The 26,770-nt window shown below is 47.8% G+C and overlaps 1 protein-coding gene across 2 annotated transcripts in view; it reads left to right on the top strand.

Moving 5' to 3' along the window:
• The first annotated feature begins 248 nt into the window (after positions 1 to 248).
• Positions 249 to 26,770, top strand: part of SORD (sorbitol dehydrogenase) — a 30,382-nt gene continuing 3,860 nt past the window's right edge. Inside the window, exons 1-7 of one of the 2 annotated variants that reach the window (XM_064570526.1) lie at positions 249 to 433; positions 9,773 to 9,806; positions 12,506 to 12,670; positions 16,864 to 17,056; positions 20,346 to 20,464; positions 23,633 to 23,698; positions 24,821 to 24,996. In XM_064570526.1, the coding sequence (XP_064426596.1) occupies positions 371 to 433; positions 9,773 to 9,806; positions 12,506 to 12,670; positions 16,864 to 17,056; positions 20,346 to 20,464; positions 23,633 to 23,698; positions 24,821 to 24,996 (816 nt within the window). In that variant the 5' untranslated portion in view covers positions 249 to 370. The remainder of the gene's footprint in view (positions 434 to 9,772; positions 9,807 to 12,505; positions 12,671 to 16,863; positions 17,057 to 20,345; positions 20,465 to 23,632; positions 23,699 to 24,820; positions 24,997 to 26,770) is intronic. The other variant, XM_045900162.3, reaches the window with a different exon arrangement.

The following is a 26,770-nucleotide window of genomic DNA, read 5'->3' as shown; positions in this document are numbered from 1 at the left end:
TGTTGCCTCTGCGGGCTACTTGAAGTGCATCAACGTTCCCTTGGATTTGAGGCTCACAGAAACAGCAGCGCCGGCAGTTGGCTGCAGAGGCCGGGGTTCCCCCCCAACCCCCCCAGTCCCCTCCCAACCTCCTCCCAGCCCCCACCCGAACCCCCTACCGGCGAAGGCCGGAGCGGAGCAGGGAGGCCCCGCCCTCCACGCTAGCCCCGCCCCGGTTGTCAGGGGCGATGAAGCCCCGCCCCGGGCCGGGCGTGCGCCTTTTCTGACAAGCAGGGCCTCCCAGCTCTTACCCTCAACCCTCGCGGGGCTGTCACCAAAACCCTCACGCGTCCTGCGGACTGCAGCCTCGACTCGGCAGGGAAAAAACGACATGGCGGCGGCCAAACCCGAGAACCTCTCTCTGGTGGTGCACGGACCCGGAGACCTGCGCCTGGTAAAACGGGAAGGGGAAAGGGAAGCCTAGCCCGACCCTGCCCTGCGGGCCTCCGAACTCAGCCGCGGTCCCAGCTCGCCAGTTGCAGCACCTCCGTATCCCGGCCACCCGGATCAGAGCTGGTTACCATGTTGGGGGGAGGGGGCTGGTGGTTGTAAGGTGCTAAGAGGAAAGTTCTTGTCGCGTGCCTCCTGGAGCCCAGCCCCGTGGCTGGCACGTGGCCAGAGCCCCAGATTCATAGTCTAGCCTCTTGTCATTGCACATCAAAAGACCAGGAGGCTGCCTGATGTAGGACATGCCTTGGACTTCTCCGGGAAGACAGTGCAGGGCAGAAAGGAGGGCCAGAGGGACATTTAAAAGCTGTGGAACTCGAATTTAATCTGTCTTGCCTGGGGCTGATAAAACCTCCTCTGCAGGATTATTATGATCACAAGAGTACCCAGCACTTATTAGGTACTCAGAAAGTGCCAGTTCCTGCCTCTTTTCCTTCCAGCACAGGCCTCCATCTCTAGGACTCCTAGTGTTCCCTGTGCCTATGCCAGACTTCTGGATCTGAATAGTGTCCATGTCTCTAAAGCTTCTTTCCTCTTTACCTCCCTTAGTCCACACTTGGTTCACTTTTCGGCCATTTTCCTCTCTGATCCGGCTCCCCTGTTTCTTTAAGAGCATTATGTGTATGTCTCCTAGGCACCATACCTTTCCCTCTGCTCCCTGGCTCATGGGGCCAAAGTCAGGGAGCTGCAGGGTTGGCCCTGTGGTCGTGTCAGGGGTCCCTTGACAAAGGCCATCTCAGATGGGCCTGGGATGGCAGTGGGTGTGTGCGATGGGTGCCAGCCATCTCTACTGCTCCCTGGCGCCTCCTTCCTCCTCAGAGAGAATATACATGAGGATCTAGATAGGAGAGACTCAGGAGATTATCCAGATTAGCAGTTCTTGACAATTTGAGAATCTGTGGTCTCTCTCCCCACAGAATGCAAACAGACTGAGTTTGGCAGCAATTTCAGAGATTTTGGTGGACTTCCTTTAAGTCCCTCCATCAACCCTCTGGGGGTTTGTGGACCCCAGACTACAAACTCCTGCCCTGAGCCAACTCTCCCATTTCCTGTTAAGAAAGTGCTGACCCCAGGGTGACAGGCTTGATTAGTTAACAGAGCCCAGATAAGAACTCAGGGGTTCAGGCTCCCATTCCGGTGCTCTCTCCACTCACTGTGGAGCCTCACCCAAGGTCCTGAATTAAAGTGACCCTATTAGTGTTTATTGTTCCCAACACCAGATGGTATTGTAAGGAAGGCAAAATGGCACAGCTCTGTGCAGCTTACAGAGTGATCTCCAACTCAGCCCTTCATTCCACAAACATTTATTAGATGAGAGGGTGCCTGCCACATGCCAAGCACTGGGCCGAGGGCTAGTGCCCCTACCCTCAAGCTGCTCTAGGGAGACAGACAAGCTGAAGTTAACAATGAGACAGGGTGACAACCTTGATGGAGGCTGCGCAGAGTAAAGACCTCACAGGGAGGGGCCCTCGGCCTAGGAAAGAGGTCCTAGAGGAGATGGGTGCTACCTGATCTGGTTCTTGAAGGATGAGTAGGAGTCATTCAGGCAAATGTAGGAACCAGTGCAAAGATATATGAAGTACAAGATTACAGGTCCTGTTTCCTGAGCCTGCAAATAGTGTGATGTACTGAGTGGAGTTTGAAGCTGGAGAGGTGGACAGGATCTGCTTTTCCTGCTGCTCAGGGCCTGCTTTAAGTCATGAACCTGTAAGTAGCGGAACTAGAATTGCAACTCCAGGATCTGCTTTGCCTTAACTCTTAAACTCATGCTCTCCCGCTGCTCTACCAGATGACTTCTTTTTTTGTCATGCTCTCTAGAGCAAAGCCTTGAAGACTGGAGGGGCCGGGAAGCTCACCTTAAAATTGATATTATGAAAAAATAAGAGACATTTTTGAAGATTGATTTTATCAGCTTTGCCTTAGAATCTACACCCTGAATTAGGGAGGAATTGAGGTAGGTGTATCCTAAAGGCTCTAGAAAATACGACCAGCTAGAGAATGTTGAGTTGTGGGATTGGTACACTAAAAGGCTTCAGGGTGGATTCATGAGTGCCTCAGGTCTGTTTGAGAGTAGCGGGTGGTGGGATCATTTTACTAGACAAAAGAGTAGATTAAAATGATAAGAACAGGTTTGAGTTTAAGATGTGTCTGGGACATGACATCAAGGTGTCTTTGAGAAATTGGTTCTAGGGATCTGGGATATAGGGACGATTTCTTGGGCTGGAGATGTAAATTCAGGAGTCCTCTGCTTCTTTACTGAGCAGTCCTGCACCCCCCCCCCATGAAGCATTTGCGAATGTGTGTGTGTGTGGGGGGGTTGTCACAATGACTGAGGGGCAGACTTCATTCAGTTTACAGCACTGTCCTGCTCAACAAAGTATTGTCCTGGCCAAAGCAGCACCCTGGTGGGAATTTGTAGATGGACGAGCTTGCCTAGGCTGAGCGGGACATGTAGATCAAGAAGGCAGCGCGTGGAGGACATTACCCTGGAGAGAGCCCCACGCTCAGGGGAAGGGGCAGAAAGCCGTCAGCTGAGAAGAGTGACCAGGGATGCCCATGCTGCCTCAGAGATACCTGGGCCTCAACACAGACCCTCCTGGCCCCTCACCACTCCCTCCAGAGAAGGACCCCCAGCACCTCACACAGAGCCCCCTGACTGCCATAGCGCATCTCTGCCGCTTCCTGTAAGGCAAATAGATAAGTGGTTTGGGATTGGGGGGGGGTGGTACTATTAGTGCACCAGGAAGCAACAAGGAGGAACAGTCCTAAGGCAGCTTTGGGAGCGAACACCAGTTCTCCGTTCTGTGGGAGAACCAAAATGAAATCCGAGATTTCCTGGCCATAGCAGGCTGTGGGCATTTTGGCCAACCAGGGTCATCGTCCACTGATAGAAATGATTGTGCCTCGGGAACTCATGTGAAGGGAGTTGTCTGGGGACAGGCCATTTCTAAAATCTGAAGCAGGATTCGGAAGGGTTCTGAAGCAGGGAGCGAGGGCTCAACCCTGCCCGGTGCTGCCATCCCACTTCGGGTAAGCCCGGGGACCGGCCAACATCCATGGCAGCGGTCTCTGGGGGCCATTTGACCTGCGCCTCTTCAAACTCCTGCCATCGTCCACCTGCCAGGAAGGAAACCTAACACCTAGCTTCTTCCTGCCTATGGAGGAAGGCAGGAAGGATTCCCTTTACTTTCTTGGTGCTGGGGCTGCAGGGAAGGAAAAATTAAATTCCTTGCCTACTACTGTGCAGCTAGTGATCCCCTTGGCCACAGCAAGGGAAGGGCAGCTCCAGTGCTCCCTGGCCTGGGGATTCAGGTCTGCATGATGCCTCAGCTCTGGTCATTTCTAAATTGGGTGGTAAGTCGGAGAGAGAGTATGCGCGCGCACACACACACACACACTGACTGGTGGTTTATCTTTTGTAATGAGGAAAACAAAAATATGAGGGGGAAAAAAAGGACTTTTACTTTTCCATCCCTAGTTTAAATAGAGCAAGGGAGAGAAGCAGCCAAGCTGATGCATAAAGAGGCAAACAGCCTGTCAGCAAAAACTGTCAGCTCAAAGTGCAGCTCACTGAAGTCCTCTTTAAATGGAAACAGTAACAAAGTCACGAGCCAGGTTGAGGCCCAGAGTGGGGTTTAGTGCTAGCTCTGCTGTTTATAGTTGTGTGACTCGCCAAATTACTTTCTGCTTCAATTTCCCATCTGTGTGATGGGCATGGCAGGAGTTCTCATCTCTGGGTTGTGTGAGGGCTAGATGGTGTCAGGGAACAAGAATTCCTGTCCCCTCAAAGGTTCTAGCTGGACCAAGAATCAAATTGACATGAGACCCATTAACAGGAGAAAATCAAATTTTATAGTTTATATGTACAGAGAATCCACACATACATGGAAATGCCAAAGACAGGCAAAATGAGGCCTCTGTGTCATTCTGAACTAAGGAAAAGGAGTTAGAGGCTTGGGACTTCAAAGGGAATGAATGCAATTTGCAGGAAGATCAAAAAGAGGAAATGTTTGGTAAATAAATATTTCCCCTCCCACATAGATGGATTACTCAGATAAAATTTATCTGTGGTCAAGACCCCCCAATTTAGATTCTTCTTTGTAGTTAAGGGTGGGGCAAAAGTTTCTCCTGAGCTTGTAGGACCTTGATTGCCTTCACCTCAAAATAATCCACATGCCAAAATGGCCCATCTTGGAGCAGCCTGCCCTCAATCAGCCCTTACAATGTGACGGTGTCTGTAAAAGGTCCAGCACAGCTAATGACAGGAGGCTAGGGCCTAGGAGAATCAGACATTTAAACCTTCTCAGCATAGGGGTGCCTGGCTGGCTCAGAAGAGTACAGGTCTCTGGATCTCAGGGTCATGAGTTCAAGCCCCATGTTGGGTGTACAGATTACTTAAATTAAAAACAAAACCAAAAACCATCTCAGCATAAAAAGAGATAAAGACCAAGATCTTCAAATACATGGGCATTTTTTTTTTTCTTTTGTGATATGTGGGCATTTTTTTTTTAAAGATTTATTTGAGAGAGTGCATGCGTGAGCAGGGCTAAGGCAGAGAGAGAGAGGGAGAGAAGCAGACTGCTGAGCGTGGAGCTCTGTGCAGAACTTGATCCCACCGATGTAGTTTTGGAATGTTGGTGAGGCCTGGAGCCAAGGGCCAAGAAAGAATTCTTGAGACGTCTTTGGTGCAAAAAGGGTGATTTTATTAAAGCAACTGGGACAGGACCGTGGGCAGAAAGAGCTACTGCACTGGGGTTGTGAGGAATGGCTGATTATAAACTTGGGAGTTGGGGGAAGTAAGGAAAAAGGGAGGTGTCCAAAAGGACTTTCATATGCTAAAGAAGACCCTCAGGATACTGGAGGTCTTGCTATTGTTAAGCTAAGGTAGTTTTCCCCTTAGCAAAGATAGTTGAAAGTTTCCTGGACGAATGTCACACATATCCCACCTAGGAATGTGTGTGTGGGGGGGGGGGTTGGTTGTGGGGTGTCACCTTATGCTTCATCCTCAGCTTGCCTTCTGTTCCCTCATCACCACCACCCTGAGATCATGACCTGAGCCGAAATAGAGTCAGATGACCGACTGAGCCACCCAGGTGCCCCTATATGGACAATTCTTAACTGAATTATAATAAATGTGGGCCCAGGCAATAATCTTGTATTCATCTGTATTTACCAGTTTAATTACTTTGTGCCTCTTTGGTCAGTTTTGAGAAATCCAGAAGTTCCTTTTGATTGGGAAATGAATTCTATCTGAGTTACTAGTTCATGAAGTTGGGATATAAAACAGTCAGATGAGTTTTTCTCCACAGAAGCTGTTTTTGGTGGGGGGGCGGGGGCTGGAGGGGGCTTTGTTTTTTTTAATGCTCTAGGTTTCACTTGAAAGGTAAGGGAAACGGAGAGAATTAACATGTTGAGTGCATACTATATTATGGACATCTGCTGGGTGCTTTGATGAAGTGCTTCACAAACTATCCCAGATGAAACGCAGTCTTATTTATATTTTCAGCCATGAGCCAATATGTTTGTATTGCTGTATTTTGATATTGCAGCAATGTCAAAATGTGGTAAATATTTCTAAATGCTCAGTTTCTGTACATATTGCATCACATATCAGTAGTAGGCCATCGACCACATTGAGTACACTTTATCTGCCTTACTCCTTTTTAAAAAAAAAATATTTTATCTATTTATTTGAGAGAAAGAGAGAGATCATGAGCAGTGGGGAAGGGTAGAGGGAGAAACAGACTCCCCGCTGAGCAGGGAGCCCAATGAGGGGCTCAATTCCAGGACCTTGGGATCATGACCTGAGCCGAAAGCAGACGCTCAACTGACTGAGCCCCCCCTGCCCCGGGCACCCTATTTGCCTTATTCCTCACAGCTCTGCCACATTTCAGGCACCAGCATCTGGCCAGGGAGAAGAAAGGAATAACACAGCCCCCGTTTCCAGGGGGCTGAACACTGAGTTCGGGATGGGGTATAGTCAGATTTTTGTTTTGTGATGTAGAGGAGGAGAAATAATTTTCTCCCTGTGCTTCTAGGTTCTTGGCTCAGACCCCTTGTAATAGAAGATTAACAAGAGAAAAATAAACAAGTTTAATAATGTGTACCTCCTGTACCTATGGGAGGTATGATGAAAACTGAGTAATTTCATGAAATGGCCCAAGGTACCACCTTAAGTACCATTTCCAGCTAAAGACAAAACATATTTAGGAGGCAAGAGGCACCTGGGATGATTCCAAGCTCCCACAGAGAGTTCTTCCTGAAGTATTTCCATGATTGATTCAGGGAGGTGGGGTGAGACCCGGAGGGGATGGACGGGGTTGGGGGGCGCATATGTATGTGATGTATTTCTGACTGGAAGTGAAAAAGGCTGGAAACCCGATGTAACTACAGGAAAGAATAGTTACCTCCACTCCCCTTTATCCCTTTGTTACTGTCAATCACAGAAAGGTAAGAAGTCCTGTTCAGGAAACCATGACTATGCCTGATGACAAAACTTTGGGGATGAAAGGGCTGTGGGGGTAAAAGTGAAAGCTAGGGATCTCAGGGGAGCTAAGAAACTGGTAGATGAAGAATAGGGTGCATGAAAGAATATCATCACCGAAATCTGAGACGGAAAAGGAGATTAAGTAAACAGAGGACTGTGGCCAGCGTCATTCCAAGGAGCTACAAAGAAAAGCAAGGTGTTTTTTTAGTAACCATGCTGCGATAACTTTCTAAAACATCATCTCCACAGCCATGCTTAGGATAACATTTACAGACTTAAGGGCTGATCTTAACACGGTCCTGTGCTTCTGCGGCATGTCTCCTGCAGAGAGCGGAGTCAGGAGCCGAGCTGAGTTGTAAGGGTGGTTAGAGACAGCAAGAAATAACGAAAAGGAGAAGTTGGTTTGCAGGGAGAGGTATTTAAGTTCTCCATAATGTGCAGTCAGCCACTAAGGAAAAGCCAGGCTGTCTGCATAGCACCCTCTAGTGTCTAGGAATGTCACTGCGGCTTTGGAGGGGAGGTAGGGCCAAAGTTGGCCCGCTCTGTCCCCTCCCGCAAATGTTTACAGTAGTAATCGCTAGTGACCCAGGGCCTACTTGGTGTGCCCAGCTGTTGATTTGAGCTTGATTCTTACCCCTTCTCCACCCCTAAATGGAGCTGCCTACTAGAGCCTTTACTGGGAAGGACAGCGTTCTGTTCCATGTTTGAAATAAAGGCCTCAGTCTTCAGTTTCAACTAAACTGCAGTTTAAAATTTCACCCAGTTTAAGAGAAACATAACTTTATACAGCAATCCCTGATGTTGGGTAATGTCAGAGATGGGACCAGCAACTTTGAGAAGGGTTTTGGTGACAGCCGGCTGTCCTGAATTGTCCATTTCTAGATGGATTCCCTCCCCCAGACCCCCTCCTTCCTTCCTTTCACGTGTAGCCAGTTTAAATTATTAACAGATGGGGCGCCTGGGTGGCTCAGTTGGTTAAGCGACTGCCTTCGGCTCAGGTCATGATCCTGGAGTCCCAGGATCGAGTCCCGCGATCGAGTCCCGCATCAGGCTCCCTGCTCGGCAGGGAGTCTGCTTCTCCCTCTGCCCCTCCCCCCTCTCATGTGCTCTCTCTCATTCTCTCTCTCTCAAATAAATAAATAAAATCTTTAAAAAAAATAAAAAAATAAATTACTAACAGATGAAAAACTGCCTTGAGCACCTTTTCCCCACCTCAAGCTGCTTTGGATATAACTCCACCAGTGACCTTAGTGCTACGATGGGCAGATCACTACATCTCCCTGTCCTTCAGTTTCATCATGTGGAAAACGGGATAATAATAGAAGGTATCACATAGGGTCATCATGAGGATGAACCGAGGCGATGGACATACAGCACTTAGCCCAGGACCTGGTAGAAAAAAGCTGGTCAGTGTTTGCTAATCAGCATTAGCATTGTCACTCTGGGCTTTGTTCCACTGGGGACAAGCAGGTCAAATTAGCATCAAGCTACTTCAACAGAAAGGCCAGTAATCTGAGGGGAGCGAGAACCGCAGACCTTCCTTGGGGTCTCTTATGGAGACTGGGTGTGTAGCAAGTGCATGCTCCCCCATGTTTGAGGCAGTGCACTGTGCCTGGTCACTGAAGAGACTGAAGCCATGGTCGTTGGCATCAGGGTTATTTTGTTAGCAAAAAAGCTAACATGTGTGTCATTTACTGCTACGTGTTAAAGCATCTGGGGGAGGCTTTCTGAAGGAGGCAAGCTTGGAACAGTGTGCCTCCCAGAGCGCTCTGTGTGGGCCCCAGCCCCAACCTTCTCCTCACCTGTCTGCCTGCTCCTTGCATCACCCTGGAAGGAGAAAAGGCATATTCCACCCTTGGGGTGCAGTGTGGTGCAGTGAGGCAGGCCGGGGAATCAGGTTTAGTCTTGGCTTAACTACTCTGTGGCGGTATGACTTTGACCAGCTTATTTCACTTCAAAGCCTCGGGTTTCTCGTCTGCATACTGTGGGCCATGTGCCATGATGTGTTTAAAGCCAGAACATGTCTGGTAATGTAGTTGGTACAGTGAACGGTTCACCTTCCTCCCTCTTCTTGGCTGCCTTCAAAGAATTCATAAAATGAACCCTCGGATCTGGCCACTCACTGCCCTTCCTTCTGATCGCCATGAATTGCTCAGCTCGTTGGCAATGGGAAGAAGAGTTAGTTAATAATAATACTAGCCATGAATGCCAGAATAGCTCAGATTGCCTTTTGAACCCAGAGAGTGGCCAAAATGCAGGTCCTCTGTGTTCCCAAAGGGCCTCTACAGCTCCACATGGGAGGTCTCAGAAGAGAGGGCTGAGCGCTGGTCCGTCCGTGTGCTGATGTCAAGGGAAGAGTGGCAGCACGCACTCTCTCCAACCTTGTCTAGAGGCCAAAGCCCTCACATGCAACTACCAGATACCTTCACCCTTCTCCCTGTAAGAGTTTCCCAGACCAAACAAATCTGTATCTTAAGAATGTGGTTTTTGAGAAGGGAAGGATCTGATATGGAAGGCAGTCCAAACGTCCTTTCTGCCTAGGGGAGCATTTAGTACCCTTTTTCATCAGTCTAGGGCAAATGGCACCGGGAGGTAGGGTGGGGTGAAGTCAGGAATCAGAGGCAGCACGATTTAGTGGGCCCCCTCAGGCATCCACCCAGCTGCGATATGGCCTGAGCCTATGTTCATTCTAAGAAGAAATACTTGAATGGAACTCCACGTTGACTAAACAATTGAAAATATTTGTAAGGGAAAGTTATTATGCATGCTAAATGATTTTTCTATTTTTATTTCCTCTAGGAGAACTATCCTATCCCTGAACCAGGCCCAAATGGTAGGTCCTTGGGATACTCGACTTACATTTTATTGTTTCTTATTACTTACCCTGAAGACATTGCTCACTTACCCCACTGGGCATTGCTCACTTACCCCACTTTTCCTACTGTTTATGACTTTGCCTCCAATTAAAAACTATCTTTCTGTTAGGCTGTCCACCTCGTCTGTTATCCACGACACGACGGGATAGATTCAACTTGACTGCCACATGAAATAAACAGTGATGGAGTCAGCAGAAGACTTACCATATCAGACTGCTGACTTGTCCCAGAGTTTTTGACATAAAATATCTTTCTGGACCAAAGGCAGAGTTGTTCCTCATTTGACCTAACCTAGAGTTGGGTTACTCTATCTACCATAGCTGCTATTCGGGTGGCCAAATCCCGCCCTAACCCTAACCGGAGCTTTGAAAATGAGTGAGTCTACAGAGCTTAATTTCTGAATCAGAAAGAGAGGGTCACTATAGGAAGACTGGGACCTTCTGTCCAGTGAGGATGGGAGGGGCCGCATGGAGTGCGGCCCCACAGTCCTGATCAACCAGGCACAGACAGTGGGTGAGTGCTCTGGGGCAGGCTTCCTGCCACCTTTGTTCCAGTGCTCTGGCCTCTCACTGGGCAAGCCTGTAAGGCCCAGCTGACAAGCACATTTCCTGGAGTGGTGTGTGTACCTGGGGAAGTCATGCCCCCTGTTGGCTGGGGCAGATACCTGCTGACAGTTTTCCAATCCCTCCCATCCCTGGAGTCCCACTTCATAATTTGCAGGACTCTGAAGTGAGGCTGAGAGCAAGGGGAAGAGTGTCTATAGATAACTGCTCCCATACCCAGCCACTCGGGTCTCCTCTCTGTCCTTGGTGAGTTGGGGATGTGCTTCCCACCTCACCCCAGAACTGTAGCTTCTGTGCGAACTTCAGATTGAAGGCAGCTTTCCTGGAGCCTCCAGAGCTTTGTTACTCAAAGGTCAGGTAGCTTATTGATTTATAGTGATAAGCATAAACACAATAGCTGTTTCTATCAGTGTTCAACACGTAATGTATATTTAGGGCTTAAACATTTTCACCAAGATATCATGTTCAGAGAAGTGAAAGAGGCCCCTCACTGTGTCCTGAAAAGTTGGTATTGATTCTAGAAGTAGCCAAACAAGGGCTGTCTTGGACTCAAAGGACCCTGGTACTGTTTCTCTCTCTGATGCAGCATTCTGCTCTTACTTTCTTGTCTCTTGCTGCCCTTGAATTTGGAAGGGGAAATCATGGTAAATTTCAGCTAGCATCCTAGCAAGTCAAACTTAATCTCTTATTACAAATTGGTAACTTTTAAGAAAGGAAACTCAGATAATTTCCTCTACCTTGATCTCAGTCTTCACCCTGCCATACCCTGCCATTTCTTACTCTGTCACCAAGGCCAAGGACAGAGAAGGTTCTACAGAGCCACACCTGGGGTGGATGGCTGGTGATTTGTGGCAAGGGCAGGGTGTAAGACACTTGAATGCACAGCAGAGTTTTAGGTCTCTTCGTCTTTCTAAGGCAGAGCTTTTTCTCAGGGAGATACTTGCAACATGGTCACCTTAGTCAGACTAGGCCAGTAATCCTTTAGCACTTACTTTAGCAAAGGGGCTCAGTAGCGTCATTATTTTTAACTTGGAAAACTGACAACAACAATACCAACAAATCTCACTTATTCAAACCTGTGAAGGGGAAATACCCTTTGAAACCTTTGGATGGTTTAAATTAAAGCTACACCTTTAAACAAAACAACAGGCATGAAGAACAAGAGAGTTCACAAAGTGTTGCTAAGCCTAGATTTTGCCAGGCTTTCTCTCATGATAGATAAGAATCAGGCATAGCATATTAATTGTGTGGAATCAGTTATCTCCTAGAAAACAGTTTTTCCCTTAGATGGCTGATACATTTTTTCCTATTAATAATATCTTGTTTATGCAGTGTGTGAGTTCTCCAGAGAGACGGAACCTAGAAAGAGAGGAGAAAGATTTGTTACATGGATTTATTTATATATAGGTTTATTATATATGTCTATAGAGAGAGGGCTGGGGGAGATTTATTTTAAGGAATTGGCTCATGTGATTGTGAGGACTGGCAAGTCTGAAATTCATAGGGCTGACCAGCAAGCTGGAAATTAGATAAAAGTTGATGCTTCAATCTTGGAGGATTCCTTCTTCAGGAAACCTCAGTCTTTTCTCCTAGGGCCTTCAACTGATTGGATGGGGCCCACCCACATTAGGCAGAGTAATCTGCTTTATTTGAGAGAGAGCGAGCGAGCATGAGCAGGGGGAGGGGCAGAGGGAAAGGGAGAAGCAGGCTGAGCAGGGAGCCCGACACGGGCCTCGATCCCAGGACCCTGGGATCATGACCTGAGCCGACGGCAGACTCTTAACCGACAGATCCACCCAGGTGCCCCGACAGCTACTGTTTGACCAAACAACTGAGCACCATAGCCTAGCTGAGTTGACACATAGCATTAACCCTCAAAGGCAACTATTTTGCTCTATGGAAGCTTTCTTGGCTTACAAGCCTTAATTGGTGTTGCTGGTTAGCTTGTTTTCCTCTGTGGTCTAAATATTGTACCTGGCCTTTGAAACCAAGCCAGAGGGTTGATTTTCCTGTCCTGAGGGGAAGCATGGTGGCGCCTCAGACTGCCGAGGGGTCGTTCCTCCCCTCACTTGTTCTCTCCTTCCTCTTATCAGAAGTGCTGCTGAAGATGCATTCCGTCGGGATCTGCGGCTCCGATGTCCACTACTGGCAGCATGGTCGAATTGGGGATTTTGTTGTGGAAAAGCCAATGGTGCTGGGCCATGAAGCTTCAGGGACAGTCGTACAAGTGGGATCACTGGTCAAGCACCTAAAACCAGGTCAGCAAAACCCTTCACCTAACTGATTTATTTATTCCTCAACATAAATGAATATTTGTGTGTACTTTCTTGGGGCCGGGCCCTCTATTAAACCTGGGGGGGTTTACAGCAGTGAGCAGGACAGTCTCCATTTCTACACACACGGACTGTAACCTTCCATGGAGGAAGACAGGTCTGGGACACACAAACAGTTACTTAATTACCGTTGTGTTGAGGGCAACAGAGAATAGCGATGTGATCAGTGTCTTCTAACCAGATCCCTGGCTCTTCTGAGGGAGGAACAATTAATGCGACATCTGAAGGCAGTGGAGGGGTAAGCCAGGTCAAGGGGTAGGGCAAATGTTCCAGGCATAGGAACCACAAACTGCCTCCACCTGCTGAGAAACAGGGTCTTGGATACAGTCTTTGATCTTACTGGATGACTGGAAAACCACCAATACTTTTCTAGATTTGCTTACTTCATTCTCTTGGAGGGAGGAATCTCAGCTGTGGCAGCCTGCGATGTTACGCAACACAGTGAATTAAATCCCAGCTGTGTGACACGGCCAGCCATTGACTTTATCCTTCCTTTGCTGAGGAGAACACTGTACAGCCCGGAGAGGTCATCAGATTATTCGAGACAAGGAGAGGTTTGGCGGGAGACGCCATTCTGTGTCAGTTATAAGGCTCTCTGAGCGCAGCTGCACGGAGAGGAACGACCCAGCCCTGAAGAAGCTGGACTTGTGTTTCCCTTAGGAACATTGTCAGACCCTCCATTCATCCTGAATGGAAGTCGAGGCCGCCCCTGAGGTTTTGTGGACTTATCCCAAAGAGGAAGATTCATAGTTTCCAATAGCCACTGATTGGTTCTTACCTGTGGGACGAGCTCTCTTAATATTAGTCATAACAGAGTGGGGTTCTTTAAATTTAAGTTATGATAAGTGCTTAGATACAGAAAAATGAGAAGATCCAATCCCTGGATACTTTGATCTAGTTGGGGAGATCAGACGTCAGGACATACATAAAAACCAGTAATTAGAGAATAAGACCATAGCGAGCTATCAGGTGTGAAAAAGAATAGGCTCTGGCAGTTCAAGGAAAGGGCATTTGTTGTGGGCAGAGGTGTTTAAAGAAGGCTCATGGAAGAGACAGGTCTTTGAGCTGGACATTTAACAATAATAAGGCAGCTAAGACTCATTGATTTACTATTTGTTAGTCTCCATGTTAAATATTTGCATGTATAATTATGTATTTCACTGTTGAAACAACTCTGAGGTAGGCATTATTTTCTTCCTTAGCAAATGAAGAAAGCGAAACATGGTGACTGCCCAGGGTCACAGACTAGCGAATCTCAAGCTGGGGTACCGACCTTGGTCTTTCTGACTCTAAAGCAAGTGCTCAGAACCCCTGGGCTGTCCAGCAGCTGGAGGCCTGAGAACGGTTTTGTATTTGAGTTAGTGAAGAGGTCAGAAGCGAATATTCTGGTTAAGAGGAACAGAGTAGGGCGCCTGGGTGGCTCAGTTGGTTAAGCGACTGCCTTCAGCTCAGGTCATGATCCTGGAGTCCCGGGATCGAGTCCCGCATCGGGCTCCCTGCTCAGTGGGGAGTCTGCTTCTCCCTCTGACCCTCCCCCCTCTCATGTGCTTGCTCTCATTCTCTCTCTCTCAAATAAATAAATAAAATCTTAAAAAAAAAAGAGGAACAGAGTAATAAAATTACAGAAGCAAGTGTAACATATCTGGGGTGCTAATAATTCTATGCTGTTCAGAGTAGAGGTTCTGTGTTGGGGAGTTAGTGGAGATGTTAAAAATGCATAATCTGTATAAAAGTCCCTCTTGAAAAAGCACTCTTCAACTGTGAGTTTATTATTATATTACTATAATGTAATCATCAGAAGACAAAACTGAGGCATACAAAACTCCACCTGATTATGAAGAATCTTGAATGCTAGCTTGAAGAAGTCATTGTCAACGGTAGAACGTAATTTGGAACAAGGGCTGCAGAGAAAGCGGAGAGGTACACACACAGGTGGAGCAACACATTTTGGTGGTTGCAGGGATTTCTGTAGATCCTTTTTTTAAAGATTTTATTTATTTATTTCTCAGAGAGAGAGAGCACAAGCAAGGGGAGCAGCAGAGGGAGAAGCAGGCTCCCCACTGAGCAGGGAGCCAGATATGGGACTTGATCCCAGGACCCTGGGACCATGACCTGAACCAAAGGCAGACGCTTTACCAACTGAGCCACCCAGGCGTCCCTAGAACACAAAATTTTTATTGAAGTGTTTCATATGCTGATCTGGACTGAAAGGTCTAATCAACTAGTCTAGAAAGAAGAAAAGCACTCACTGAGTAGTTCTTAACATTTGTTTCTCAAGTTTTAACATAAATCTTAAAGAATCAGTAAATCTAAGGCATGGAAGAATTCCTAACTTATATACAGTCTGGCTCTCTATCTTATAGTGTGAATTTCCTGTTCAGTAACACCAGCTCAGATAGTTATAATAAACACAATATAAATAGTTAATACTACTTACATGACTACTATCATCACTGCCACCACTACTGTTAAGGAGTGCTCACTATGTACCAGGACTCTGCGCTCTTCTGTGGGTAGTTTTAACACAAAAAGACATAAAAATAACTTAACATGTATCTGTTTAGTAAAGGGCAAACCTCCCACGGGTGACATGCGTCAGGCTAAGGAGGGCCCCAGCTCCACTCGCACACCCCTCTGGGGATAGGGGGTGAGGATTGACTGGGAAGGGACACAAAGGAAGGAATTTCCAAGGTAGTAGTAATGTCCTGTATCATGATAGGGGTTCATATTACACAGGTGAGTGCATTTATCAAAATTCATCTAGGGGCGCCTGGGTGGCTCAGTCGTTAAGCGTCTGCCTTCGGCTCGGGTCGTGATCCCAGGGTCCTGGGATCGAGGCCCACATCGGGCTCCCTGCTCTGCGGGAAGCCTGCTTCTCCCTCTTCCACTCCCCCTGCTTGTGTTCCCTCTCTCGCTGTCTCTCTCTCTGTCAAATAAATAAAATCTTTTTTTTTTTTAAAGATTTTATTTATTTATTTGACAGAGAGATAGAGAGAGAGAACAAGTAGGCAGAGAGGCAGGCAGAGGGAGAGGGAGAAGCAGGCTCCCCGCCAAGCAGGGAACCTGATGCGGGGCTCGATCCCAGGACCCTGGGATCATGACCTGAGCCGAAGGCAGCTGCTTAACCAACTGAGCCACCCAGGCGCCCCGAAATAAATAAAATCTTTTAAAAAAAAATTCATCTAGTGATCCATGTAAGATTGTGCATTTTATCAATACCTAAATTTTACCTTAAAAAAGAACCAGAGACAAGTATTGAACTCTGGTTAACGATATGCAGGCTGAGGTATTTAAGCGTGGCGTATACTAATGGCTACATCCTACTTGGAAATGCATCAGGAAAGAAGATGGGGCGATGGACAGAGGAGAAACGGATAGGTGGGATGGATGGGTAAATATGTGATGAAGCGAATTAGCCCCATAGTAATTGAAGAATCAAAGCGGAGGAAGTCTGGGTATTTTCTGTACAGTTCTTTCAACTTTGATGCATGTTGGAAAATTTCCATAATGGAAAGATAGAAGAGCACTTCTAAGGCTGGGTTTCCAAGCTGGCGCAGTGAGACAGAGGGGAAGGACGCTAGTTCACAAGCCTGAATGCTATTCTTCACTGGAATCTCAGGCCTCTGTGGGTCATTTGCCCGAGCCAGTCTGTTAACCCATGGATCCGTCAATTCCTAGTTACTGTCTAAATACAACCAGACTGAACATAAGACATGCCATAATTGTGGCTCTTGTGTTTGTAAAGGCGTTGCCCCATATTTTCAAAGCAGGTGAAGGAAAAAAAGTCTGCGAACCCCACACAGCAGCTTGAGATGGGTCCTGGCTTGCCTTGGATTTGGGGCTGGTTCTCTGTTTCCCAAGCTGGGAAGTGGTTGTGGAGCTGAGGGGAGAGGGGGTTGGCTTGTTCCATGAGTGGGTGAACGGCAGGCCAAACCAGTCTGTGGAGAAGTATGCTGGTCACTCTCCCAGAGTGTGAGTCTGTGCTGCATCCCGAGTTTTCTGTGGCAGCTCTAACGGGTTGGGCTTGTCTGGGGCGCCCTGGATCCCAGGTAGGGGGGTGGCTCACTGGGCCAGAGTCCCCTGTTGGCACCTGCCCAGGAGCTCGTGTCCCTTCACAGAAGCTCTGCCCCTGCTCGCGTTTTCCTCTTCAGGGGATCGTGTTGCCATCGAGCCTGGCGCTCTGCGAGAAATGGATGAATTCTGCAAGATTGGCCGGTACAATCTGTCGCCATCCATCTTCTTCTGTGCCACGCCCCCTGATGACGGGAACCTCTGCCGGTTTTATAAGCACAACGCTGACTTCTGCTACAAGTTAGTGCCCGAGGCCCGGCCCGGCCACCTGGGACCTCTCCCCACTCCATTTGGTTGCGGTTCTTTCTTCTAGTTTCCTGTGGTGATTTCTTTGTTCTTTTTAGCTCATAATTCCAGACATGAAGCATCCCCTCGACAGGCCCTTCTTGGCGGCATTGAGGGAAGGTAGCTTGCCCAGGGCTGAGACTGACTCACAGTACTTGGTTTAGTCTTGGAGTTGAAGCTCCCCTCACCTAGGACAACAGTAGAAAATTGTTGCCGAACTCACTCGCTCCCCTCCAGCTATCCTGCAGATAACCTGCTGTGGTTTGTCCTCTATTGCTGGTTTCCAAGGCAGCTCCCAGGAAAGAGAACTGGTCACAACACCAGTAACAACAGCCACTGGGGTTTACTGAGGAAGCGTGGCCTGGAGCCAGCGTGTGAGCTCTGGGACCCTGGATCCCCTCCCTCCTAGTGAGTGACGTCCCCTTCCGCTGCTTCGGTCTCATTTAGTCAGCTGAAGACCCAATAAGGCAATGCATGTGCAGTCCCAATTGTCAGTACTCCGTGCCTGGCCTTGTGCTCATCAGTGCTTTGCAGGCTCTATCTGACTTAACCTTCATAAGAACAGCGGTGAGGTGGGCACCAGTGTAGCAGTTTTGTGCAGGGGTGCAGAGGCCGGACGGAGGAGGCTAATTGGGCACACAGCAGAGCCAGGAGGCAAGCTGGGGCAGCCGTGAGTCTTAAGTTCCCGCCCTGTGCTCACTACCCTATCCCAACTCTCCGTATGGTTTTGGAAGGAGAACTCGTATCCAGCAGAAGCCAAGTGTTGCCCCTTCTGCACAGGTCCCAGCCCATGGAGCCGTGGGTGCTGAGTGCCCCTTTCTTTCTGGCCTTCTGACAGGTGTGTTTTCCTCCATCCCGGCCCGGCCCCAGCTGTGGCTCTGTTGGCCAGGATGGGGCTTGCCTGAAGGAGGCCAGGTGCCAGTCACAGGGGCAGTCTGACAGATCTGAGTTTTCTAGTGCCCCCTGGAAGCCTTGAGAGAGTCACAGGCCAGACCTCGTGATGGGTGTAAGTCAACACCTAACTGCTCTAGGAGAAAGCAGGTTACCTGGGTGGAGTCCACCTTTCAGCAAGTGGTTCCTGAACCAGCTCGCTTTGTCTGGGCCCTTTCCAAGTTGAGGCACCAAACAAGGTTGTCATGAGAGGCAGAAAAGCAAAATGGTAAAGTTGAAGACTAGCCACTGGTCTCTGCCTTCTACCAACTGTGTGACCTTCAGCGAGTTAAACTTTGTAACCTAACGTCTTTGCCTGGAAAATGGAGATGATAATAGCACTTATATGTTGAAATGCATAGAATTATTGACAGAATTCAATGAGAAAAGCATTTCAAGTATTCAGCACGAGGCCTGGCACATAGTAGGTGCTCAGTAAATGGGGCCATGCTGTGGCATAGCCATGGCCTTGTGTCTGGGGGATAGGTACAGGTTAGGTCTGAAAGGAAGCCTTGCACTGGGGTTGGGAGGATGGGATTTGTAGGGTGTGGTGGGGGAGGGTGTGTTCTGTTGGCGATGTTAATGGGAGGGCTGAGGAGGGGACAGTCATGATTGATTGGAGCTGAGAAGAAACTTAGGGTGCTCTCATCCTCCCTCTCTCCTCACCGAATAAGGTCAGGGAAGGAGGACCCGGTGACTCTCCAAAGATCAGTGGCAAAGGCGCTGGGCCTGGGACTCTGCCTGGTGCTTCTGCCTCGTCAGTAGCATAATCTCTCCATCACAATCTTCCATCATCCCCATCCCAATCCCATTTTTCCTGGGTGTTCTCCTGCCAAGGGGAAATCAGAGCGAAGGTGAGAGGAACGCACCAGTCCTGACCAAAGGCCACCCTCCGCTCAGAGCCCATACAAGCTTCAGGGGAATCCCAGATGTGAAGGGGCAGGCTAGTCTGAGAGTGGTTGGCGGTCCCTTGGGAGAATTTGGGAGTCTTCATTATTTCATTTCAGACTTTTGTCCCTTTTATAGAGTTGATGGGGTGGGTGATGTGGGTAGAAGGGGTGATGGTGGCAATCTGAGCAGGAGAGGACTGAAGTGGGAGGATTGTGGGAGAAAAGCAGAAGGGTGGGGGGGGCGGGGAGAAGGCAGAGCAGCAGGCAGGCCGACTTCGGGCCTCATTATTCTGTGACACATCATGGGAATGAGCACTTGGCTTGGCTGCCACCTTGAGGAATTTTATGTTCTAGCATGTGGAGGTTTGGGGCACTGAATAAAAATACTGGACAGTGAGGACCAGGCAGAAATGAGATATCCACAGAGGCACTTGTGCTAGGAGGTAGCTAATATGGGGCAGGCGGGATGTGGAAGGAGGAGACCTGGCTTCAAGTCTTGCTTTTCTACTCATTAGCCTTGTAACCTTGGGCAAGTCTCTGAATGTCATTGGGCTTCAGTTTCCTCTTCTGTAGCATAAAAGTAAAAATAAAGCCCTTCCTTCCTGACAAGGTCATGGTGAGGATCAAATGAGATAATGGATGAAAAAGCCCTCTAATCTGTAAAGCCTTATGCAAATGTTTGCTGTCATCATCAGTGGGACGGGTAATAGGGTCAAGTGGACACAGTGAAAACCAAGAACCCGGTGGTGAAGGTGACACAACATTTAATCATCTGCCTGGAAGACAGGTCCTTTTCCCATCATGACCGGTCCAGGGACAGCCAGGCAGCTGCAGCCATCAAATGTGGTTCTTCTGGAACATACCATACAGGGACAACAGAGTGACACCAGCTTCTAAATCACTGTTCTGCAAAGCTGCTGATAGTTGGGATTGTTTGCTGAGGTGAAACCAGAAAGGCTGTATGTTAAGTTTGAGAAGCAGATGAAATGCTGGCATGTGGTTATATTAACCTCTTGTTAGATGAACTTCTCATTATTTATTAATGACAGCCACACCATACCTTGTCTTGGACAACATGTTAAAGAAAACATAATGTGTTCACATTCACCGAAGTGATTTGTCCAAAGAAAACCATTTTCAGAGCAGGGCAGTGTGGCCTGGGCTCTGGAATCAGGCGTATCTGGTTTCCATTTCAAATCCTTCAAGCCTCTTACTAGTTTTGAACCAAAGTCATTTAATTCTCCCAAGGCTTTGTTTCCTTGTCTGTAAAATGGGAATATTAGTACCCACCCCGGAACTCTTCCAACGATTGTGTGAGTGAATATATGTAAACTGCTTAGCACATAAATAAATGCTCAATAAATATTAGCTCTTGTTATTATTAACCCAGAGGGACTAACTGAGTGTGTTGAATGACACCCCAGGCTTCCTGATAATGTCACCTTTGAAGAAGGGGCCCTGATTGAACCCCTGTCTGTGGGGATCCATGCCTGCCGGCGAGCTGGAATCACCCTGGGGAACAAGGTCTTTGTGTGTGGAGCTGGTAAGAAACAGATGACAGAATTCATTAAAGGGGAATGTGGAGATCCCTCTGCTCATCTCATTCCCCCTCCAATGGCTGAAATTGGTCCTAGACTCTTTCTAGGCGGGGGAGGGTTACATGTCCCTTTCCCTCAGTGACCAACACTTGCCTAAATAAACCGTCTGCAGACATAATAGTAACTCAGGTTATTTCCCAGGCAACATAACCCTTTTGGTCATTTAAAGAATGCAATTTGGAATTATTTTTTAACTCGGCAGGAAACGAGGGACATATTTTTGGTAGTAAAGGGAAGGGCAACTTTTGGAACTCTTAAACCATACCAGAGAAGTGTTCTCCCGGTCCATCCAGGAATAAGGTGTCATGGCCAGTGGAAGGAATGGAGTCCGGCTCACTGTGGGCCAGCACTCTTGCTTGTTGGGGTCGCGGGTGGCTGCCTTCTTTCCTTCCCTGCTTCCAGCCACCCGAACAAACCTTAGCAGCCTCAGACTGAAACATTCTAGGTGTCTAATGCTAGGGACACAGACAGCATGCTCATGCTCCTTACGGATGTGATCTGGTGTTCCTCATACACTTTTTTTAGGTATAATTAACATATAACATTACACTAGTTTCAGATGTACAATGTAATGATTTGATATTCATATATATGACAAAATGATCACCGTAATAAGTCCAGTTATCATCTGTCACTATACATAGTTACAAAGTGTTTTTTTCCTGCAATAAGAACTTTTTAAGATCTACTCTCTTAGCAACTGTCAAATATGCAATGTGGTATCATTAATTATAATCACCACACTGTACATTATATCCCCGTGATTTATTTATTTTATAACTGGAAGTTTGTACCTTTTGACCCTCTTCCCCCTATTTCACTCATCTCTCACCACCCCCCTTGGGCAACCAATCTGTACTCTGTATCTGTGAGCTTTGTGGCTTCATTTTGTTTTTTTAAATTCCACATGTTTGTGAGATCATACGGTATTTGTCTTTGTCTGTCTCACTTACCGCACTTAGCATAATGCCCTCAAAGTCCATGCATGTCACAAATGGCAAGATTTCTTTTTATGGCTGAATGATAGTCCACTGTGTACATATATACCACATTTTCTTTGTATCTTCATCCATGGGTGGACACTTAGGTTGTTTCCATATCTTGGCTCTTGTAAGGAATGGTGCAATGAACATGGGGTGCATATATCTTTTTGAGATAGTGTTTTTCATTTTCTTCAAATCCTCAAAAGTGGAATTATTTGGATCATGTGGTAGTTCTATTTTTAATTTTGTGAGGACTCTCCATGTTGTTTCCCATAGTGGTTGGAAATTTACATTCCTACCAAGAGTGCATGAGGGTTCCCTTTTCTCCACATCCTCTGCAACACTTGTTATTTCGTGTCTTTGTGTCTTTTTAAGAGTAGCCATTCTGACAAGTGTGAGGTGATATCTCATTGTGGTTTTGATTTGTATTTCCCTGATGATTAGTGATGTCGAGCACCTTTCCATGTATCTGTTGGCCATCTGCATGTCTGCTTTGGATAGGTGTCTGCTTAAGCGTGCCTGGCTGACTCAGTCAGTAGAGCATGCACATTGGGTGTAGAGATTACTTTAAAAAAAAAAAGAAAATGTCTATAGATCCTTGGCCATTTTTAAAATTAGATTGCTTGGTTTTTTTCTATTGAGTTGTAGGAGTTCTTTATATATTTTTTGGATATTAACCTCTTATCAGATATGATTTGCAAATATTTTTTTTCATTTGGTCGGTTGACTGTTTCATTTTGTTGATGGTTTTCTCGGCTGTGCAGAAGCTTTTTAGTTTGATGTGGTCCCACGTGTTTATTTCTGCTTTTATTAGAAAGCGTTTGCCTTTGGGCTTAAATCCAAAAAATCATGTCGAGGCTGATGTCAAGGAGCTTATGGTCTGTTTTCTTCTAGGAGTTTTATGGTTTTAGGTCTTGATGTTCAAGTCTTTAATCCATTTTGAGTTAGTCCTCATACATTTTTCAGGACTGATTTTGACAGGGCCAAATAAGTGACTACAGGGCTTTCTAAGAGAGGTGATGGGTATAGAACAGACTTGCCTCAATGAGCTAACACAGTGTAGTGTTCAAGTGACATAACTATGTTAAAGCCACATAAGTAATGCCTTTTTGACATAGAAAAAGAAGTCACACACCCCACACGTGTACATACACGCAGAGAGATTCACCCATAGCTCCATCACCTATCAGCCTGAGAGAACCACTGTAAATATTTTGATGTAGACTCTTTCAGGTTTTTCTAAAATGAGATCATGCTAAACACGCTTTATTTTATCTTTTATAAAGACAAAAATCAATATATTATGAACATATTTCCATGACACTAGATAAGAGAGTTATGACACGATTTTTAAGAGCTATGTGGTACCCCACTATAGTTTGTTTAGCTAATCACCTCTGTTGATCATTTCAAGTATGTTCCAGTGTTTTGATTTTGGGGGAAACTCACAAAATTATTTTCAAAGGCACTGTCAAAAAGCCAATCCTCAAAGATAATCTGCATAGCTTCATTTTGTGGGTCTGGTTTTTTGTGTATTAAAACTGTGTCATCTAGCATGCAGATTCTGTGGGAAGCAGGTGGTCTCTGGGCTGATTTTTTAGGCACCTGAACAACTTAGAGCTGCTTGAGAAGCTGGGTCAACCCAGGGAGCCAGTTCACTTAATGACACCCTCCAAGATAGTTCTTAGAGGGCACCTGTAAAGGATGTGTCTCTCCTTGGGGAGATGTGATGGACAGTAAGAAGGTAGGGGTCAAAGAGAGAACAGGACAATGTATCCAGACCTTCTGAGACATCTTACTCTCTTAACAAATATATGTTTCCTTGAGCCCTCTGGTTCTTTGACATTACCCCAAGCAGTATCCAAGAGTAAATGGCAAATTTCTAGCTCTGAGGTCTGAGAGAATTAAATAGAACTCAGCACTAGGAGCAAAATTTCGTGTAGAGAACAGTTCTTCATATAGTCATTTACTTATGTATTCGAACAGCCGTTAAGGTCTCACTATGTGTCAGGCACTGGGATAGACGCTAGAGGTGCACAAAAGATATGGTTCCTGTCCATGGCCTGGACAAGGGGGGGAGAGCTGGTGTTTAATATTGCACAAACATCTCCCATTTTCTGCTTTATTTAGGGCCGATAGGACTGGTCACTCTGATCGTGGCCAAGGCAATGGGTGCAGCTCAAGTGCTGGTGACTGGTAAGAAGGTTTTCTTTTTAAATCTTCTTGAAGAGGGGGTGCCTGCGTGGCTCAGTCGTTAAGTGGCTGCCTTCGGCTCAGGTCATGATCGCTCCTCAGAGTCCTGGGATCGAGTCCCGAGTCGGGCTCCCTGCTCAGTGGGAAGCCTGCTTCTCCGTCTCCTTTTGCCCCTCCCCCTCCCTGCTTGTGTGCTCTCTCTCTCTCTCTCAAAGTAAATAGTAAATTAAAAAAAAAAATCTCCTTGAAGAGGAAACAGCTGGCTTATAGTTTGGAGCAAGGGCATGAGAACTCTCCCCTTCCTGGGGTGCTGGGTTTCTAAAGAGGCTCCTCCTTTTTTCCCCTGGGTTCCAGGGTTGAAAAGCCCACCCAGGGGATGACCACCTCAGGGCTCAGGAGGAGAGTCTTTTGAAGCTTCTGGGAGAGGGTAGATGCTCTGGAGAAGAGGACCTGGCTCTTTATGTGTGGACCTCAGATGCCCCTACTGCTCACTTGGTTCTAAGAAGAGGCTTCGCCCTTGGTCCATTTGGCCAAACCCAGGAGGCACAGAATGGGTGCTCGTGTGTGTGTGATGTGGAGTTAGTGGGATGTATACGTTTATAAAAGGGTGTTTGTGTGTGAGGTGGGTGGTATGGGCGGGAGATGTGTGTATGTGTGAGGAGAGCTTATCTGTGACAGCATACGTGGGTCAGTGTAGTATGTGTGGAAGCATGTAGGGTATAGAGGATGTGTGTGGAGAAGACTCTGTGAGAGAGAATGTGTGTGTGTAAAGGTATCTGTGAGAGTGTGGGTGTGGGTAAGTGTGTAGAGTTGTGTAGAGTATGTGAAGGGGGGTAGGGATATAGGCGAGTGAATGTGTTTTGTGTGCAAAGAAGGTATCAGAGTGTGTGTCGAAGTTATCTGAGAGTGTATGTATGAGGAGCAGTTACCTTTCAGAGAGAGAGAGTGCACGGCTGTGTGGTGTGTATAGGGGTGTGGGGGGGTGTAGAGAGTATGTGTGTTGGGCTCATTGGCACCACCCACTACACTGGAGCTTCACTACTATTAAAACCTGCCCCTCCACCTTTTTCTCCCTAATCCACCATCCAGTTCCTCAGTTTGAAAGAAACTTTTGTTCCACTTTAGATCTGTCTGCCTCTCGGTTGTCCAAAGCCAGGGAAGTGGGGGCTGATATCGTCCTCCAGATCTCCAAGGAGAGCCCTCAGGAAATCGCCAGCAAAGTGGAAGATCTGCTGGGGTGCAAGCCGGAAGTGAGCATCGAGTGCACAGGGGCAGAGTCCGCCATCCAGTCAGGCATCTATGTGAGTTGGATGAGGGCGGCTGGTGCGCAGCTTTGGGGAATCAGCACAGGGTAGGCGGCGGTAAGGAGTGCTGGAATTGAGTGTCTCCACTACCTTACCGTGTGACCCCCAGACAAAGTGAGGTGATCTCGGTATCTCTGGTTTTTGTTTGCTTATTTGTTTTATCTCACTTGCTTCACATCCTTCCTTATTGGGTCATTGTGAGGCTCAAATGAGGTAACAGGTGTATATGGCCGTTGAAAGATGTTAGGAGACCCACCCCTGAAGTGATCATATGGACCAGTGATCAAAAGGACCAAGAGTCCTTTTATGAAGAGTCATAAAAGGACTCTTGGTAAAAAAAAAAAAAAAAAAAAAAATCAACAGGAGGAACGGGAAACCATGCTTTAGTTGTGTGTGGGAAATCCCTATCTTCCTTTATTGAGGAAAACTGCTGTCTTTGAGTCACTGATACAAAGCAACAGCCATTAATTTAGTTAGTCACGAAGGTGGGGTGGTTTTTCAGGGTCACAGTTGGCTACTACTCTTCTCTCCCAGACCTGGGAAAGGGTAAGCTGCCAATACCTGATTTGCCCCTTAGTGACCCACCCGGAATTTATGGGAAGTTGGTGGAAATGGGGGGTGGTGGGGGAGGGCGGGGAACACACAGGGGTGGGGAGTGGCGTCGAGGGATCCAAGTATGATGAAATGAGGGGAGAAAGAATACCTTCTAGGTTCCAGCCCTACCGTGTGTTGGGTCTTCTGCTGGGGGCTTTGTAAATGTGACGTCAGGTCTGCACCGTGGCCATGAAGACTCATTACCCCTTTCCACATTTTCCCATGGGAGGCCTGGTGGCTTGCCCCGAGCACACTGCCCCAACGTCTGAGCGTGTCTCATCCTGTCCGCCGCTTAGGAGAGAAGGGAAGCAGGGCCCAAGGAGCCAGTGGGCAGCTGTGCTCGGGCAGGAGGGACGGGGCTGAGGAGGGTGGGAGCAGGAGCTCCCACCCCGGGGCATTCCTGCCCTGCCGCCCGCACTGCTGTCCCGCAGCGGTGCGGGCTTCCTCCTTCCTTCTGAGTCACAGCCGGGGCATGCAGAAGGGCATTTGCAGCACGCCAGACCTTCTGGGGAAAGCCGACCTGGTACCCGGGCCGAGCTGCCTCGCCATCTTCCCACCAGGATGCCCCTGGCATCAGGGGTGAGGAAGGGGTGGGACGGGAGAGGAACAGGCGCCCCTTTCTCTTGCTTTGCCCTAAGTTGCAGCTGGAGCCGGCCTCCCCCCTGCTCCACTGTCAGAGGTACCAGCTGCCTTGTGGCAAGGGGCAAAGAGAACCCCGAAACTCAGGGGGCGATGGGCCTGTGTGTGATCAGTCGACCAATGACATGTCTTGGGCACCGGCTGTGTCCTGGCTTTGTGCCGGGGCCCTTGGGGGCCATGATGCATAAGGCATGTCTGGCTGTCTTCAAGTTGTTGGCAGTCAGTGACCCCTCACTCCACAGACAGGCAGTAAAAGACATGGCTCCCCAGTGCAAGACTTTCCTCCCCTTCTCCGCCGCCTGGAGGGCACTGGGAACAGTTGGCATCTATCTCCAGCTGTTGATGGGGGAGCCCAATTGCCAGGCTCCCTGAGGTGGGTGCAGAGGTAAATGTGACCCAAGGGCCTGCCCTGTCCTGAGTGAGGGGTGGGGCCGTCGTGCATGACAGATGCTTCAGAACACTGCAGGCCACCCCGCCAGTGCGCAGGTTAGTTCGAGGCACCTTATATGGACATACCTGAGAGCCACTTTCCTGCCAG

This window comes from Mirounga angustirostris, unplaced genomic scaffold, assembly GCF_029215605.1.
Source record: "Mirounga angustirostris isolate CCGP_5_RB_7025 unplaced genomic scaffold, mMirAng1.0.hap1 SCAF_9, whole genome shotgun sequence".
Classification (NCBI taxonomy): domain Eukaryota; kingdom Metazoa; phylum Chordata; class Mammalia; order Carnivora; family Phocidae; genus Mirounga; species Mirounga angustirostris.
Note: the sequence above shows the minus strand (reverse complement) of the source record. Positions and strands in the feature narration are given on the sequence as shown.